Source organism: Chlorocebus sabaeus, chromosome 1, assembly GCF_047675955.1.
Source record: "Chlorocebus sabaeus isolate Y175 chromosome 1, mChlSab1.0.hap1, whole genome shotgun sequence".
Taxonomy (NCBI): Eukaryota; Metazoa; Chordata; class Mammalia; order Primates; family Cercopithecidae; genus Chlorocebus; species Chlorocebus sabaeus.
Window position 1 is genome coordinate 55,071,088 of NC_132904.1, and position 13,578 is coordinate 55,084,665.

General features: G+C 39.6%; 1 protein-coding gene and 1 long non-coding RNA gene across 11 annotated transcripts in view; one reads left to right on the top strand and one right to left on the bottom strand.

Annotated features, from left to right (window-relative positions):
- The window catches only part of SBF2 (SET binding factor 2), a 519,305-nt gene that overhangs the window by 487,453 nt on the left and 18,274 nt on the right, over positions 1-13,578 (top strand). For all 9 annotated transcript variants that reach the window (XM_073018389.1, XM_073018410.1, XM_008007157.3 and 6 more), the window contains 3 exons: positions 564-665; positions 1,384-1,569; positions 13,347-13,473. In XM_073018389.1, the coding sequence (XP_072874490.1) occupies positions 564-665; positions 1,384-1,569; positions 13,347-13,473 (415 nt within the window). The remainder of the gene's footprint in view (positions 1-563; positions 666-1,383; positions 1,570-13,346; positions 13,474-13,578) is intronic.
- LOC119624217 (uncharacterized) overlaps positions 1,190-13,578 on the bottom strand; it is a 51,071-nt gene continuing 38,682 nt past the window's right edge. For both annotated transcript variants that reach the window (XR_012093785.1, XR_012093786.1), the window contains one exon: positions 1,190-1,721. This is a non-coding gene — a long non-coding RNA (uncharacterized lncRNA). The remainder of the gene's footprint in view (positions 1,722-13,578) is intronic.

The following is a 13,578-nucleotide window of genomic DNA, read 5'->3' on the forward strand; positions in this document are numbered from 1 at the left end:
AATTCCCAAAAAATTAAGAATATCTGAAATAGAACTTACTACATCATGGAAAAACAAATTTTTTTTTTTGAAAAACAAATTTTAAATCCAATAAAATTCACGTGAATTTCCTTCCTTTGCTGGGAAGTCCACATAGAATATCTTTTGTACTCTGTGGAATTATAGCTCACCTACTTTTGGGGGAATCATGTAAGGTAATTTTATTTCATTATGTATTGTTCTAAAACGTGTCTACCTTTTTGAAGTGTCATGTTGTGGTTGTTTTTATTGAGATGGGGTCTCACTATGTTGCCCAGGCTGGTCTCGAACTCCTAACCTCAAATGACCTGCCCAGCTCAGCCTCCCAAAGCGCTGGGATTACGGGCATGAGTCACTACACCCAGACAAAAGTGTCATTGTTTAATCTTGGTTTGAAAGAACTTTAAGTATTTAAAACATTATGTGGTTCTTTTATCCAAGCGCTTTATCCCTAACTCGTTTGATTATCCAGGGAAAGCAACTCTTTCTGACTTCTGCACTCAGAAAGTGCTTGGTCTAATTGTGTTCTCCTTCCTATCTCTTAGCTTCACAGGATAATGCAGCTGGCTGTGGTTGTATCAGAAGTACTTGAAAATGGTTCCTCAGTTTTGGTCTGTTTGGAGGAAGGCTGGGACATCACTGCACAAGTAAACTATTAGACATATTTTTTGATACTTCATTTTATATTTATATTTCCATTTGGTGGTTTTTAAATTCTTCAGATGAATGTTTTGTATAATGACTAATGTGTTTATGGACAGAGAAAGCGCTGTGTTAAACACCACCTGTTATCCATCAGAAAACTCTGTACCATGAGCTCTTAGCCCCTACGCAGCCTGGAGCTCTGGCTCCAGGCATCAAGCTCTCCCACCCGCAGATTTACCATGCAGGCTTGCGGATGGAGCCCTTGACCAGCAGTGTGAGGCATGGACCATCCTTTCTGGGTTTTGTCAGTCCATCCCCTGGCTCTCTGTAAGCCCCACTTTAACCCACTCCAGAGTGAAAAGTGAATTCAGACTACATTAAGACATTAATCTGCATCTGCCAAAAAGTAGAACTGATTTTAACTGATCCTCTGGCCTCTGATTAACTTAGGAAAAGGTTGTTGTCAGCAAACTGGCCAGTTAAGGATTAAAGGCTTAATTCCCTGAAAGTAAACTTGTAGCCAAAATGAATTTGAGCTTTAGTTTTTACTGGAAAGCTTACAGAATTCATTTTATTGGCCATCCTGGAATGGTTAGTGAACAAATTTGCTGTCCAGCTAAATTTGTGAATTAGCTATTATCAGAAGGAAGTGCTTTTATCTTAGTAATAGGACTTTTTCAGAACTAAAATTAATAACAATCCATCCTGTTTGTGCCCTAGGTGACATCCCTGGTTCAGTTACTCAGTGATCCCTTTTATAGGACACTTGAAGGCTTCCGGATGTTGGTTGAAAAAGAGTGGCTCTCTTTTGGTCACAAATTCAGTCAGCGGAGCAGCTTGACCCTCAACTGTCAGGGGAGTGGTTTTGCTCCAGTCTTCTTACAGTTCTTAGACTGTGTACACCAGGTAAGTAGAGCAAGCTTGAGTTGACTTGATGTGAAGGAAACAACACAACGTACTAGCATTGATGGAGCACTGCGATGGTGTGCCAGGTACCTTCCTATCATAACTCTGATTAACTCAGCCATAGGACGTGCTGAAATCTTAGCAGTAGACTCCTAGAAATGGAAAAGAAAAAAAATTAGTTGGTTTCTGAAATGAGGACAGCTAAGCTGGCTCCTGGGCTTGCCCCAAGTGAAGTAGCCAGCACTCTAAATGACCATCTTCAAAGAAGAGGAGCAAACTTGGGCTTATTACCTAAGAACAAAATCTCTAGGTAATAGGGGTCCTGAAATCCAGCACATGGTCTACACAGTTCAGGAGGACCCCAGCTTGTGCCTAGGAACGTAAGAGGTAAAGCCTAACCCCTGGAGAAATAATCAGGGCCCAGCCAGACGGACATACAGGCTTGAGAACACTGGTCACTTCTACCACATTGAGAAACTGTGGTACATATACACCATAGAATACTATGCAGCCATAAAAAAGAATGAAATCATGTCTTTTGCAATGACATGGATGTAGCTAGAGGCCATTATCCTAAGCAAATTAATGCAGAAGTAGAAAATCAAATACCTCATGTTCTCACTTATAAGTGGGAGCCCAGGTATATCCATTCAAATGCAGTGAAGGTAGGGGAGATGTGAGTGCTCTAGGTGCCCTCCTGCCTTCATCGCAGGCACATCAGATACAGACCTCTGGATGGGACCTTGGTCAGGACTGGGTTTGAGAATTGGATGGCACCGAGCTTGCAAGTTGAAGACTGAATTGGCCTAGGAAAAGCAGACCTATTTCCAGCTTTCATTTGACCATAATCCCAGGGTTGGATGAATGAGTTCTGGCATGTCAAACCTATCTGTGGGAATGAACGGTGAGCCTCTTTGAAACACACTGGCCTCAAATATCGATTGGAAAGAAAAGTAGAACTATGTTTTCAGGAACCAGAGTTGAAACAAACTCTGATGACACCAAGTTAGTAAGTGGTTACGTTTTATTTTGTTTTTATTCTAGTAATCACTTGATCAGCTTTCCAAATCACTACATAATTTTTGTTAATAACAGCTTTATTGAACTATATATCATACAATTCACCTATTTAAAGTGTTGAGTAGTTTTGAATCCATTCACAAAGTTGTGTAACAATTACCACAGTCAATTTTAGAGCATTTTATCACTCCAAAAAGAAACTCCATACTCATGAGCAGTGACTTTCCAACCTTCCACTCCACACACAGGAAGCTATGTTTTTTTACTGCTCTAATTTACTTATTAACGAAAAGACCTATTGAAGAATTTCATTGATCTGTCCAAGCAGTAACTGGAGGAGCTTGTTACAAGGTTAAGCATGTACCTTTAAAGTCTTTGCAGCAAATAGTATACTATATTTGTTTTCTGTTTGAATATTGGCCCTTTTATTCATACTCCTTTTGGCAAATAGACAAGGGAGAAGTTTGGAGACCATTGTCTCTGAAACAGAAAGCTTACCTGAGGCCAAAGGAGAGGAGCAAGCATCTCTTCTCACTTCTAGGCAGGTGAAAGCATATGAGTTCTTCATGAAAGCACTTCTTATCTTATCTTTTTATTATGCTTATCAATTGGACTAGACTATTTCCTACCTCCATATACCACCATTACTAACAATTACTAATTTATGTCGACTGCTTACTATGTGCCAGGCACTGTTCTGAGCACTACACATGTTATTTTAGTTCATCATTCTTTGAATCTTTCGCTGACCCTCACCCTCCCACTTCATTTATATTTCTTATGAGTCAGATATAGACATCTTTGATAGCATCGATAGCACTAAAGTGTATTTATTTGTATGTAAGTATTGCCCTCTACTTAGTCTGAGAATTCCCGGGAACAAGGACTATGTCATACTAGTCTTCATATCCCTAGTATCTAACACAATTACAGTTTCAGTCTCTGGAATATAATAGACAATAAATAGATAATCTCAATGAATATATGAGAATTTGAAAGACCACAAGTCTTGTTCATGCTCTCACCACCCTCATCAAGACCATCTAGAACATCCTGGCCAGGCATGGTGGCTCATGCCTGTAATCGCAGCACTTTGGGAGGCCAAGGTGGGAGGCTCACGAGATCAAGAGGTCAAAACCATCCTGGCCAACATGGTGAAACCCCATCTCTACTAAAAATACAAAAAATTAACCAGATGTGGTGGCACGTATCTGTAGTCCCAGCTACTTGGGAGGTTGAGGCAAGAGAATCGCTTGAACCTGGGAGGTGGAGGTTGCAGTGAGCTGAGAATCCCCCACTGCACTCCAGTCTGGTGATAGAGTGAGACTGTGTCTCAAAACAAACAAACAAACAAAAAACCCATCTAGAATTCCTAAGTAGAATTGCTGGCATAATCTTCCAAAAACTCAGATACAATCCTTTTATTCCCCTCCACAAAAGTCTTCAAAGCAAACAAACAAAAACCTTCAGTGGCTCCACATTTCCAAAAGAATTACCCTTCCACATATCCAATTTGAATATAATTGGGGGGAACCAAAATGTGCTACAGTAGGTGAATGACTACACAAACTGGGATACATCCATACCGTGGACTACTACTCAGTAGTAGAAAGGAATTACTGGCACATGCAACACCGTAAAGGGATCTCAAGGACATTATATTGAAAGGGGAAAAAAAGGCAATCTCAGAGGGTCCAATTGGGTATGATTCCATGCATATAATTTTTTTTTTTTTTTGAGACAGAGTCTCACTCTGTCACCTAGGTTGGAGTATAGTGGTGTGATCTCAGCTCACTACAACCTCGGCCTCCCAGGCTCACGCAATCCTCCCACCTTGGCCTCCCAAGTAGCTGGGACCAGGGGTGCACACCACTATGCCTGGCTAACTGTTTGTGTTTCTGGTAGAGACAGGGTTTTGCTATGTTGTCCAGGCTAGTCTTGAACTCCTGAGCTCAGGCGATCCATCCACCTTGGCCTCCCAAAGTGCTGGGATTACAGGCGTGAGCCACGATGCCCAGCTAATATTTTCATAATGACAAGATCATAAATTATTGGTTGCCAGATTCAAGATAGTAGGGGAGAAGGAAATGAGTGTGACTATAAAGGGGTAGCATGAAAAACAAACCAAATGTCCATCAACCGATGAAGAGATGAATAAATTCTGGCATATTAATTCAGTGGAATACCACTCCACATACAAAGGGAATGAAATATTAATATTACAAAGACATGATCAATCTTGCGATCATTATGCTCAGTGAAAGAAGCCAGGCAGAAAAGACTATCTACTACATAAGTTTATTTATATGACATTCTAAAAAGGTCAAAACCATAGTGACTGAAAGCAGATCAGTGACTGCCTGGGACCAGTGACCAAGGGAGGGGATGAATCGTCACGCAAACGGCATAAGCAAACTTTTCAGCATCAGGAAACTGTTCTGTATCGTGATTGTGGTGATGGTTACACAGCTGTGTACAGTGACCAACACTAATAAAACTATACACTTAAAGTAGGGAAATTTTATATTTAAATAATACTTCAATAAATCTGGAGGAAAAAATAATAATCTATAATTAGTAAGTCCAACATCTCAGTAAACTAGAGTTCCAGAAAAAGAAAACAGCAGCTACCTTGTTTCTACAGAGAAGAATTTGTCTGGGGCCCCAGAAAGTACTTGCAGGTCTGCCTGCTTGCTTTCTGGAGACAGGGCAGGAAATAGGTCCAGGGAAATCCGCGTTCAGTATTAAGACTTTCGTTTTTTCCATGCTATTTTCAGTGTCTCCTAAGTCTCATCACTAACCCAGTTGTGTCTGGTGTTCCAAAGTCTAGAGCTTATCAGGTTTGTTTTTTTGTTTGTTTTTCAGAAAATAAACCTCTGATCTGTTGCTCTGAAAAGGGTAATCATATGACTACATGGAGTGGGAAAGGACCTGGGGTCTACGTACTGCCTCCATAGACTTCTAGCTAGTCCCATGATAGCCTCCATTTCACCCCTGCAGTACTCAATACTTGGGCCTCTGTGCCCTGAGCCTTTATGGGTTTACCTTAACAGCAAATTGTTACCTTCTCAAATCATTTTCCTCCTGGCAGGGATCCCAATATAGCTTCTCCTCTTCTATCATTTACTGCTATTCTTCCTTCTATTTTCCATCTTTCAAAAATTTGCTGAATTGCTTTGGCCCAATACTGTGTCTCCTCCCATTCTCCCCACTCCCTTTTGGGTTTTTTACCTCTTAAAAATTCCTTTAATGGGGGCGGATTCCAGGGGAATGAGCTTGTACAGCCAAATTTGGCTTAAGTTAAATGTACTACTTAATACGTTAAATCTCTATGTTCAACTTGCAGAATTCTGCACACCTAAACACTAGGGTCAGCAAAATAATCCACTCACAATCAGTAAGAGATAGGAGGTTCTCAGGTAAGACATACTATCCTCAAAGATGGGAGCATCATTATCTCCCAAGTACAATAATCCTTACTTGGAATGAAATTCTTCTATTTTATTATTGGGAATGGGGCTCAGGGCGGGAGGAGTGGGAGAGGTCTAGATGCTGGAAGGTAACCTATATTCTGTGAGTACCCCTTAAGCGGTATGATTAAAGCAATTTAACATACACTAAGATGTAGCATAACTTACATTCCCATTATCTTTAGAATACATTACAATAGATGCTAAAACTACAAAATGCTAAGTTAATTAAAACAATTTGGGGTATATGTTTAATTTCTGCTGTTTTGTTTTATTTACTAATCAGCTGAATTTAAGATTCTTCTGGGTTTCTTTTTCAAGTAAAGAGTTAAAATTCAAATGTTCTATATAAACCAGTTGATTGTGAAATCAAAAACAGAAGTTAACTTTTAATTAAAGTTCGATTATTTGTAGGTGAAAGCTTCACAAACTGTAAAAAGTAACATTGTTCAGGATCTAGAGACCCTATTAGTATGATTTCAAATCTGGCAGTGCCAAAGTAAAATTTTTAAAATTAAAACATAAATTTTTAAGAATTTGCCTTAATCCTCCTTTCACTTAATACCTCATACATAATAACCTAAGTGCAGACAAGTCATAGCAAAGCAAGCATATGACCTTAACTGCAGTAAGTAAAGCATGCTTGGCTACCAGAGGTATCAGCTTTGGTGATGCAAATTATTTTGTGCTGAAAAGGGATTGTTTATTCACTCAAAAACAGAGGAATCTAAGAAGACTATAGTTAACAAATAGTTTTTCTGACTCTTGCTGACTTAATTATAAGGTAGTGTTTCATCAACTTCGACATATGGTTTTAGGCATTAGAAAATGCTTTCTTTGAATGCCTTTCAAGTGAACACTAGTGCTTTACATGACTCTGGCTTTTATCAGATAATTCGAATTAGTGCGGCCCTCAGTCTCTCAGGGACACACAACCCGGCTAGGCCCAAGAACATCAAAAAAATAGGTTCAAAATTACACAGCAGCAAGCGAAGCTTTCCCAGATAGAATATGTTCCCTGCTTACTAACCATTTCTAACATTGAATGCCAAAAGGCAGTCCATGAACATATGCCTAGACTTGTCCATTAGTACTAATAAAGTTACAAGAAAACAGATGAAGCACTGATCTTAAATTAGAACTGCCTCATTGTATAAAAAGCCATTGTTTATGCCAGTATATCCAGGTGTCAAATGAATTATAAGTGCTAGCTCACTGTTTCATAATAGCAACATCTGGCAGATTTTTTGCTTCTAAAAGAAATTGGCTTAGTTCAAATGATATCATTACAGGACTTCCTTTTCTTAAAATAGTTGAGCCAAATTTTTTAAAAATCCAATATACAAGGATTAAATTTTTATGTAAAATTTCTTTTAAAAATATAATACCAAGAGAAAGCCATATGAATAGTATGAATAAAAACATGAAGAATGCATCCCCTTTATTCCGGCATTAGAGTAAATCTTTGAGGGCATCTTAGAACTTTTTCAGGATTTTTGACTTTGATTTCAAAGTTTATTCAAATTGTAAATTGATTCAGTCTGGTCTGGCTCTGTGTGATTCTCCTCATGGTTACCTTATGACAGCACTATGCTAGGTCCGACCCCAAAGAGAAAAGCTATTTGCCTTTTGAAGTTAGGAGCCTTCCTTGTGAGCACATATGTGAGCCGCTAAGCTGCCCGCACACAGGTTGGTTATTCTAAAATTTATCCATTAATACTGGCAAAATAGCTGTAGCTGATGGATTCTTGGTATATTCAAGAGTTTCTGCTGTCTGCTTCCTATTCTACTGCAAACTGGCAAAAATGAACATAATCCAATCTGTTTTATAACAAGGCAATTTTGCATCAAAGCTTAATATTTAAGGCCATATAATATGGAAGGATATAACACAAAGTACACAATTAATGTTTGTTAAATCTTAATCTGTGAATACAAAAATTAATATTAGCTACATACTGCTCTAGGGTCTGTTTAACCCTATCCACAGTTTTTCACGTGTTGATGTATAGTGTCTCTTATAGCTCAATATTTATAATTCTGAAAGCAGAATCCAGTTTTAATGTATTAAATTTTATTTCCAAAATGTTGATCTTTCCAGGGATTTGAGTCATAGCTTATTTTTATGGGCCTTTAAATTTTGCAAAGTACTTAATGGCACATGGGCAAAAAACAAGACCCTATAAATTCATGTTGCTCCAAATTCCATTTCAGATTCTCTTCGTATAAATAAGTGAAGTTGGCAAGTTTCACTCCATAACGGAAAAACAAAACTAAAATGCTTCATGCAGTTTAGTCTTTTAAATCTATCTACTTTTTAACCTGCAACAAAATAAATACAAAATTATTTTGAACAACAAAATCCAGATGATGCCTGTGAGAAGTCTAAAACTCTGTTCATCACCATACTTAGGGAAATGCTGACACAGAATTAATTTACTAGCTGAAATACCTATCATTCCCAATTCTATATAATATAATAAAGCTACATTTATTTGAAGCACATTGCCTTTAGGCCCCCAAAATCTTGTGGCCAACAATAAAGAAAACTAATGAAACCAAAGCTGTTCTTTGAGAATATTTATTGATATAAATATTTATTGATATAGCTAGAGATAAACCTCTAGCTAGACTGCTTGAGAAAAAAAAGACACAAATTACCAACACTGGAAATGAGAAAGATGACGTCACTACAGATTCTACAGATATTATAAGGCTGTTCCTTATTATAAGGCTGATCCTGGGTATGGTGGCTCACGCCTATAATCCCAGTATTTTGGGAGGCCAAGGTGGGATCAGTTTAGCCCAGGAGTTCAAGACCAGCCTGGGCAACACAGCAAGACCCCACCTCTTAAAAAAACGTAATAAATAATTTTTTTTTAAATCCCTGTTAAACAAATGAAAAGACAAATCACACAGTGGGAGAAAATATGTGTAAACCATATATTTGCTGAAGAATTTATCTAGAATACATAAAGAAACCTTAAAATTCAATAATAAGAAAACAACCTTTTTTAAATTTGAGATGGAGTCTTACTCTTTCCCCCAGGCTGGAGTGCAGTGGCAAAATGTTGGCTCACTGCAACCCCGCCTCCCAGGTTCAAGCAATCCTTTCACCTCAGCCTCCCAAATAGTTCGGATTACAAGTGTGCACCACTACGCCCGGCTAATTTTTGCATTTTTAGCAGAAATGGTGTTTTGCCATATTGGACAGGCTGGTCTCAAACTCCTGACCTCAAGTGATCCACCCACCTCAGTCTCCCAGAGTGCTAGAATTATAGGCATGAGCCACTGTGCCGGCCAACAACTTATTTTTTTTTAATGCGCAAAACATTTGTACTGATTTCACCAAAGATACAAATAAGCACATGAAAAGATACTTGACATCACTCTTCATTAGAAAATGCAAATTAAAATCACAAGAGTCTAGGTGAGTTCCATTGGCAAAGAGGAAAAGAAGCCAATGAAGTGGACAAACTGTGTCACTGGGGTGCAGGACTCAATGGAGAAAGTATGATTTTACTTGCTTCCTAGAAATCTAAGCACCAGTAAGAGTTCAGCCATCTCCTCATTTCTTCATACATGATGGAAGAAAGACATCTCAGAAAATTCCTTATTTTTCTTAATGTCAGATTCTAAACATAGTATCTAGGTACTAATCAACCCAGCCTTGAGGTCTGTCTGACTTTTCTTTTCCACCAAAGAAATGCTTACATGCTTGTTACTTTATTGCTGAAGAGTAAAAAAACAAATTGCTCGGCATCTTCTCTTCCACTTCCAGTAGACCTGATCATTAACCCCAGTTTGGGGGCAGATTGTTTTTCAACCCCAAACAGCAACTGGAGGTGCTTCTGTGGCACACAGGAGGACACAAGCATAGTGCCCCCAGGTGTATACACCTTGATGCTCTCCCCAAGCACCCATTTCTGTCCCAGTGGAGTGGGTGCAGAGGCCTTGGAAAATTGTCTAACCTTTCTAGCGTAATTGTAGAGGGCTTGTGGTGAGACCAATATACTGGGCTATGAAAGCATTTTTTGACTTGTAAAGAAATTTCACTTTTAATCTGAGTCTATGATCTCTCTGAAATGCCTGTAAGTTCAACTTAAGATCATATTTATTATCATTTCCATTCTACTTTTACCTCAGAAGTGGTTCTTTAAAATTGTATTCCTGAGTAGATTAAATATCAGAATAATCAAGAAAAGATACAAGTATGTATGAGGCATGTGGTTTCTGTGGAGAACAGTCATTGAGAGAAACGTTATTTTGAGGTTTTAATAAAGATTTTTTTTTTTTTTTTTTTTTTTTTTTTTTTTTTTTGAGACAGAGTCTCGCTTTGTCGCCCGGGCTGGAGTGTAGTGGCGAAATCTTGGCTCACTGCAAGCTCTGCCTCCCAGGTTGAAGCCATTCTCTTGCCTCAGCCTCCTGAGCAGCTGGGACCAGAGGCACCCCCTACCACACCCAGCTAGTTTTGGTTTTGTATTTTTAGTAGAGAGGGTTTCACCATGTTAGCCAGGATGGTCTCAATCTCCTGACCTCGTGATCCACCCGCCTCAGCCTCCCAAAGTGCTGGGATTACAGGCGTGAGCAACTGTGCCTGGCCCTTGAGGCTTTAATAAAGATTTTTAAAAGAGATTTTAGAACATATTGTAGACTGGATCAGTGGAAAGAACTCTTCCTTCCCTGGAAACAGTGAGCGAGGGGCTGACCTGTGACTACTGAAGATTTATTCCAAGGGCTGTTGGGGCAGTTGCCCTTGGAGCTCACCCTGCCTGAGCACACTGCAGATTTCTCCTCCCTGGACTGATGGTAGGGAACCAAGTTCCATCCTCAGTTTCCCTGTCCCCTTCTTCTGTACCAGCACCCACAATCTGAGTCACCCCCCTGTCCATCACTGGCCCCTTGGGGTGGGGCTGTTGATTCCAAAGCCACAGCTCAGTGGAGAGCTCTGTATGGCATTACAGGACAGGTTGAGGGGAAACTTGAGGTCTGAGCAATGCTTAAGGAAGGAGCCAGGAAGGCCAGAGAACCAGGCCCACTGGAGAGTCAAACCCAGGGCCTTCTTTGCTGTGCATAAGTATTAGTAGGGGCAAGCATTTGAATGAGAATTGCTGTATTAAGGGACATGGTTGACTACTGAGACACACATAGAAGGCTAACAAAACAAGGAAATAAAAGGTATTTTTTAATATTGATCCTTAATTATGTGTCAGATCTGCTTGTTTTATTGTAACTATAAACTATTCAAGTTTAGCCTTTATCATTTTTTCATTCATTCATTCAGAGACAGGGTCTCACTGTGTCACCCAGGCTGGAGTATAGTGGCACAATTACGGCTCCACTGCAGCTTCGAACTCCTGGACTCAAGCGATCCTCCTCCTCCGCCTCCTGAGTAGCTGGGGCTACAGGCACGTGCCACCACACCTGATTAATGGTTTTAATTTTTGTAGAGAAAAGGTCTCACTATGTTGCCCAAGTTGGTCTCAAACGCCTGGCCTCAAGAGATCCTTCCACCTTGGCCTCCCAAAGGTGGTGGGATTACAGGCGTGAGCCACCGTGCCCAGCCAGTTTTTATAATTAGTTGCTCATATTACATGATCATAGGAAACCCATGATTTCTTATCCCTTCATTTTCACTGAGGAGAAAACTCATACTTAATACAAATGCTTGCAGTTCTAAAAACCTGGAGTATGGCACACTACCTACCTATTCAGAACCATGTCCCATGGAAAGCTCTGCTGTCCTGTGGAGATCTGATGCAACAGGAAGGCATTGGCTCACATCAAGGAAGCAGTTTCATGGTTTGCAGGCCTACTGCATAGGAGTCAAACTTTTTTAATGCATCTTCCTAAAATCCATCTTATTTTGCATTACTTACAAGCTAAAATTTTAGTTCAATTAAAAAGCCAATAAGAAAATGTAGGAAAAAAAGCCCTTTAATCATCACAGAAAACCAGGTTCCTAACCAGATGATAAATTTTGATAAATCAATGTCCAGATCATAACTTTAAATTCCCATTGGTCCACTGGACAGTCAACATACTACACACATGCCTGCTCACTCTGGCTGACCCAGCTGACTGACTACAGGGCCGTATTGCCAAATTAAACTTGGAGGAGAACGCTGACTTTTAGACAGCTTGCCTTAGTGTTCATTTGAACCATGTTTTAAGCAAGTGCAGTTATGACTGGAACTTATTTCAACCAAACAAAATTTTCTAGCTGGTCATGAGAGATTGTTTGAGCAATATAGAGGTGAGATTGCGAGGCGGGCTGGGGAGTTTCACAGGATCATCAGCCTACCCTCTGCCAACGTGAGATGGCTCCACAGTCTGTATACGGTTTGCCTAAAGCATGCTATGGCTCAATGACCATTCTAAGCTTTGCCCAGCCTTCTACCTCCCGTGTCATTCACTCATTCCTTTTCCTGTGCCCAGCGACCTCACTGCCTAATTTACTGATGAAAAATTAGAGCTAAAAGGCATTAGCTCCTGCCTTTTCCCTGGGCACTTGAACTGTCTTTCTCTTGCCTACCTTTCAGCCCTCCCTGTTTCCAAAACTGTTCCCTAAATCTGGGCCCAAGCCTCATTCATTCTTGCTTTTCTAGGATCTTATTATCTTAGTTATTAGCTAACAAATTTTTCTAAAATGTGTTCTGTTGGCTCCTTCTGAATTGCCTTCAGACACACACACATTTCTTTTGACCAGAAAACATCTCTTGCTGTCCCCTTAAGCCACCACCTTCTCTTCTCAATCCTTTTCATTGCTAAACTTCTGTAAGAATAGTTTTTCTTGTTGTATGTCACACTATTACACCACAGTTACCTGGAAAGCAAGAACCATAACTTAATATATATCTATCACGTGCCAAGCACAGTATAAGGTAGTAAGTGGGGTAGAGACTTTGGAGCCTAATAAGCCAGGGTTGAATTTGGGCTCGCTAATTACTGTTTAATATCATCGGGTAAATGTCTTAATCTCGCTGATCCTTTGCTTTCTCAATTGTAAAGTGGAGATAATAATGCCTCTCTTGCTATACATAGAGATTAAATGAGATTATGTTTATTTAAAAAAAAAAAAAAAAAAAACCTCGTCTGGTGTCTGGCACATAGTAAGTGCTTGGAAAAGCTGGTTCCCTTCCCATCGCTACTCATGGTAGGGATTCAGGTATTTGTTGAGTGAATGACTGAATGGTCTCCTGCATGTTTCAGTTGAGCCTTCAGTGGCCTGGCATCCCTTTTTGTTCTGTTTGATTCTTACTCTATTCTTTGCCTTGTGTGTTTCAGGTTCACAACCAGTATCCAACTGAGTTTGAATTCAATCTCTATTACTTAAAGTTCTTGGCTTTCCACTATGTGTCTAATCGCTTTAAAACATTTCTCCTGGATTCAGACTATGAAAGATTAGAGCACGGTATGTGTTTGTATGCCCTTGTTTCATCTTTTTTGTTGGTTCTGCATGTTTTTAATGAAAATTCTAATAATGTAACTACTCCCAAGAGTGACAAGCTGAGTTAAG